The 5,957-nt window shown below is 39.5% G+C and overlaps 1 protein-coding gene across 1 annotated transcript; it reads left to right on the top strand.

The window, feature by feature from the left end:
- Positions 1-4,196: 4,196 nt before the first annotated feature.
- LOC119569819 (CAAX prenyl protease 1 homolog) lies at positions 4,197-5,537 on the top strand (the record flags this gene model as incomplete). Its single annotated transcript, XM_037917823.1, has 3 exons — positions 4,197-4,343; positions 5,051-5,359; positions 5,517-5,537. Coding segments are annotated over 3 exons (477 nt in total), but the record flags the coding sequence as incomplete, so codon positions are not given.
- Positions 5,538-5,957: the final 420 nt, after the last annotated feature.

Raw genomic sequence — 5,957 nt, 5'->3', positions numbered from 1 at the left:
CTGTGTTTGAATAACACTGTTATTTGTTTACGGTAGTTCTCACATAGTAAATTTAGGGTATAGTACGAGTATATCTTCCAATGTATCAGATGAAATGAAATATTCACATAGTTCTTTATACCTCATGTTAGGTGGTCTGAAAGGCTGTATCACATGACATTCCGAGATATAGTGCTCAAGCGTTCGTTTGTTTTCTTCGTTACACAGTCTACATCTAGATTCATCTGCACTTCTTGCACCGTGCAGTTGCCAGTACATTCTGTAACCTAAATGTATTCTGGCAATAACCACGTCACACTTGTCTGGTTTGACTTCGGTGCCACCCATAGGAAGGCTTGCCATCTCTTATATGATCGTAGTGCCTTATGGTACAGCTTTCAGGCCTTTGAGTGTTAATCAGATCTACTAGTTCTTCCTTATGAGAACTTTTCAATATATGTGCAACCCTAGCAAGAGGCATCCCAAGATCTATGTTCCACAATATCCTTGCTGCAGGCTTCTTTCGCCAATTTGTCTACGTGGTCGTGCTTGCGTATGCCAACATGAGATGGTATCCAACAAATTGAATTTGAAATTACGCTCTGTTGCATAGGTTACGTTACGCTTAATGCAACTCACAATTTCTTCATCGCCACCTGCTTTGAAAGAATTTAGCGTCCGAAGAGCACTTTGAGAGTCACAGAAAACTACTCCAGAGCCCCTAGACATTAAGAATTCCGTTGCGAGGAGTATACCTGCCAGCTCCGTTTGTGTAGTGCTGGCCCAGTTTTGCATCTCATATTAACTTGATGTTGTAGTAAGCCATTTTTGTATACAGCGCAAGCACAACCAGCTTTGTATCCAGACTGTACGGATCCGTCGGCGTAACACTCATATGCATCATCACCCATAGAGTCTGTGTGTTCCGTTACCGTTGCTAGCGCAATTTGTTTCAACACACAGTTATGCACCCTGTTTTTTTGTGGTAGACATGTAAGGTGCACGATCAATGTTGAATTTTTCCATGGTGGAATGGAGCGACCTTTTGGTATTTTACTAATTGGAACATTGAGTTTTATAATGTTCATGGAGATTTTGTGTATCAGAGGGCGCGCGTGTGTGTGATTTGTCACGTCTACTTGCGTGATTTTATGTTGCAGTTGTTTTTGGAAATCTGAAGAGATACGAGGGTTCCCTCAGAGCTTTGACCCCAAATATGGTGGAAATAAATTTTATTCTATCAGAAATGAATGGTAAGTTTAATTCTGATCTCATGTTTACTATCCTTGCTGTTCTCGGGGTGCCGAGGATAATCCTCATAGCTTCATTTTGCACTACCTCCAAACTACCTATTTCTGATTCCTTACACTGCAACAAGTGCAGTGCATGGTAGTCTACAACTGACCTTATAAAAGCCAAGTAAAACAGTCTAGCGAGCTTAACATTGATGCCATGTTCTCTTCCGACAAGAACTTTCAAGGTTTCAATCTCTTCCAGAGTCTCTTCTTTAGAGAGAAGACCAGGTCTGCATCATTTACATTCACCCGAGATATTTATACTTGTGGCATATGTCAAGCTCCTGGTCACCTATGCGAAAAGTGGGTGGGGGTATGATACATGGGTTTAGAGCCATTGTTTTCTCGGCGGAAATGACTAATCCACACTCATGAGCCTTTGCTGTGATTCTGTCGAGAATTATTAGCATCCTCACTTGTGATGATGCTCTGACGCATATGTCATCAGCATAGCATATAATGGATTCACCATCCCCAAGTGGGATATCTGCCACCAGCTTGTGCATGAGGACATTGAACAGCAATAGGGCTGAGAACTCCTCCCTGTGGCGTCCCAAGTTCAAAAGACTGTGAAGTGGAACTTCTCACTCCCCTGAACAGGACACTTGCAGATCTGTTCGAGAGATACATTCTAATCCAGTTCAATATCTTACCCTGGATGCCAAAGCTTACTAATTGTTCTAGGATAACTTCTCTGTTTGCAATGTCAAAAGCTGACTTAAGGTCAAGAAAAACAGTGTACTTCCTGGATTAGAGTGTGAAAAGTACTCTGCAAAGCAATGTTGTGTGCTACGTCCCGATAGGAATCCGTACAGTCTGTGAGATAATTTACCTTGTAACCTGTACCTGAGTCTGTTCAAAATTATCCTTTCTAGAACTTTGCATACACATGAGGTTAATGAAATTGGTCGGTATTTATCAGTGTTTGATTTCGGTATAGGGATGATTAAACTGCGTGTCCAGGGGCCAGGCAGAATACCTTGTGACAAACTTAACCTGTATAGGTGCAAAAGGGGATTACCAGGTACCTGAGCTATAAGGCGGAGGACACTATAGGTAATTCCATCCTCACCTGGGGCGGACACTTTTCCTTTGATCAGTGCATTGTTCAGTTCCCACTCAGTGATCTCAGCAAAGTCTGAGGGGTCAGTATCAGAACATCCAATCTCAATGGCAAATTTGCGTGCAATTTTAGATTGACTAAGGTGATCCTGAATATTTGTGGGAAGTGAGCTCAATTTGGACGCTCCAGCCCATTGACTAAGGAGCATATCTGCTTGTGCAAGAGGACTATGGAACTGCGGGGTGTTAGTTGGTTTGCCTGAAATTTGATTAATTTTTTTCCAGACCTCCGACATTGAGGTGTTTTTGTTAATGCTTTGTAGGAACTGTTCAAAGTGTTCATTTCTGAAATGAGTTTTTAATTCCCGTAGGTTTTTGTTAGCCATAAGAAATTCAATAAGGTTGTCACGGGTATTATCCTGCTTGTAGATATCATAAAGCTCCTGAACTCGCTTTTGTTCCCTTAATAATGTAGGGTCACCGACCCACTTAGGTTGTTTGGAGCGTTGTGAGTTGCTGTTCTTGAAGGTTTTCTTTGGACAGACCAAGTGTTGTAGTAATCAGTGACCACTGTTGTCATGTCCATGGAAAATTTATCAACACTTGTTACTGTGTAATCATTGTACCAGTCATAGATACGTGATTTAAAGTGATGCTCAAGGTAAGGGGGGATAGAAATTTTGACCCTATTTGTTTTTGTAGACTGAGTATTATCAACAGCGTATCTCGTTACCATTGCAAAGTGGTCACTGATTAGCTCTGTTGCAAGCATGCTTCTGACGTTTCCATGCACAAGAACCCTTCCTATTACATAATCTAGCCTGCCCCCCGCCACGTGAGTTTGCCTGTCTGTATCATATACTGTCATAGATCTGTTGTTCACAAAATGTCGGAACTCTTCGCCATTTTCATTGCATTGACTATCTCCAAATGTATAATGTCTAGCATTAAAATCTCCCATGCATATTGTGCCGTGATTCTGAAGTTGGGCAGTGAATCAGTCTGAAACTTTCTACACCTTGCGTATACATTGTACAGAGAGAAAAACCCAGAGGCTGTTCGAATATGTAAATGCTGATACTGCACACTTATTGTCATTAGATTTCTGCACCAACTTATGCGGTATGGTGTCACTGACATAAGTCAATAGGCCTGTCATTCCTGGTGTTCGTATAGGAGTGGTAGCCTCTAATTCTAGGGCGGTTTTTATTTTAGTGGCTGATGTGAGGGCTCTTGTAAACAGATAACGTCAACATTATTGTTATGAATATAGTAAAGCAAGTCATTAATTCTACGGTTGACACCACGTATATTCATGAAAGAAAAGTAATTGTTTTCTTGTCCCCCATCACACCCTATGTTTAACTGATTGGTCAAATTCTGTTGATGAAACTCTTAGTCTGCATATTTCTTGTACTGCATTACGTATTTGTATTGTATCTTCTTTATTTATCTGTTTGCGCGCTTTCCGCGTATTGATACTATACGCATAATCCGTACCTGATAGCATTTTCTGAGTGATGTCCCACAGATCGGCCGTTTCCTTCGCATCTTCGTCATCGTCATTTTTACGGTCACTGTCGTCACTGTTATCAGGAACTGTGGCAATTATAGACCATAGAAAATGATAATACCAAAAAATATAAAATAGTTTTTTTAGTGTTCGAAAGAAAAGGCAAGGAAGGCTCTTATTGCGCCTGAGCGGCCGCACACATTGGGCTAAGCAAAGAGGAACTAATCAGCTCCCTCGCCGCCTTTCTTACTTTCTTTCTTTCTTTTTTTGAGCTAGAATCACCATATTATATATGTATTGGTGTATAATGTGTAGTACCTTTTTATTTTAAGTCCTAAATTTTTCAGCGCCGTGTATACAAAGAAAATGTCATTCCACCAAAAGAACTGAAGAACATCATGCAGAGAGAGACATATGATAAGGCAAGAGCATACAGCTTGGACAAAAGCAAGTTTGGCTTTGTGGAGGGAGCGTTCAACCAGATAGTGAGTACGGTAAGTATCACTGCGGCAATTTGTGTGTGTGTGTGTGTGTGTGTGTGTGTGTGTGTGTGTGTGTGTGTGTGTGTGTGTGTGTGTGTGTGTGTGTGTGTGTGTGTGTGTAAAAGCAGTAGAACTGGAAAAGTAAATCTCTTCTCCAGACATTCCATGGTGTGTTAGCTGATGTTGTGCCTGGGCTGTTGTCCAGCTTATAGTTAGGCATCATCCCATCTGCCAGGAATGAAGCTCATGACATACGTAAACTTCACCTGGTGTCAGTGACATTTCCACCAAGTATCTTTTTTTGCGACTGATAAGTTTTTTCTTTCTTTCCTTTTTTCCCTGCTTCATGATATTACAATTCCCTATAAACCCTAAAGACAAATTGTATAATGACAATAAATAGAATAATTGTGTTAAGATAGTTTCTCCAGAATTGACAATGCTACTGGTAAAACAATGAGATGAAGTCATCATGGTTCATAAAAGTCTAGGTCACTGATATTATTTAGTATAAGTCATGTTTAATAATTTTTTTCCTTTCTATTTAATCCCCATAGAGTGTCCCATTTTGATTTAAAAATGCAAAATTCTACCTACCCGTAGCTCCCATAGCAGACAGCCATACAAGATCTTTAGGTCAGATGTGCATTTTGCCAGGGTCAGCTACAACACACAAATTGCACTTTAGATGTATACAAGATATTTTTCTTTCCCCCAAGGGCATCATGGTGTATGGAGGGTTTCCTGCACTGTGGGCAGCATCTGGCCAGTTTATTCAGTGGCTTGGCTTCAGTCCTGAGGCTGAAATCCCACAGACTGTGGCTTTTGTGTGCATTGGTTCACTGCTGAACAACATCATCTCCCTACCCTGGTCTGCATACTACACTTTCAAAGTAGAACAGAAGCATGGTTTCAACAAACAAACTCCTGGATTTTTCATAAAGGATAAACTCAAGAAATTTGTTGTTTCCCAAGTGATTGCTTCACCAGTTATTGCTGGTCTTGTATATATTATTAAGGTAAGTATAGTGGATTTGAAATTATTATTATTATTAATCTTAGTATTATTATCATTATCATTATTATTACTGTTATTATTAGACTAGTATTGGACTTTTTTTTTTATAAATACAACATTCAACACATTATATTAAATTTTTTTTCTTTTCTGTTCTTTTCTTTCAGATGAAGTCATATAGTTTCTAATACTGAATACAATCTACATAATTAATGACAGATAAATAATGGTGTATCATCCAGCAAATACATCGGTCACTAGTTGTGAAATTAATCTTTGCACTCAAGTCTAGTGCATTGTATTGTATTATTAGTTGTCTAGACTCATTGAGGGACTGAGAGGGGGAAAAACCTCTGTACAATTGAGTCATCCATAACAACCTAATTTTTCCCCAATTGCAACTTGTTCCTTCAACTTCTGTACAAACTACACTAACACATGCTTAATGAAGTTTTAAATTCTTATATAGATAATTACTACACTTCAATTAAATTCTATTACTATGCTAGCCCTATAAAAATAAAAAGAACACAAAAAGAGTAAGGGATATACTGCACAGTACGAAAAAAGATGAAAGGCAGGAAGGAAGGAATTTGAGGGACTAGGAG

This window comes from Penaeus monodon, unplaced genomic scaffold, assembly GCF_015228065.2.
Source record: "Penaeus monodon isolate SGIC_2016 unplaced genomic scaffold, NSTDA_Pmon_1 PmonScaffold_18894, whole genome shotgun sequence".
NCBI classification, from domain to species: Eukaryota; Metazoa; Arthropoda; class Malacostraca; order Decapoda; family Penaeidae; genus Penaeus; species Penaeus monodon.
This window is presented reverse-complemented; position numbering and strand designations above follow the sequence as displayed.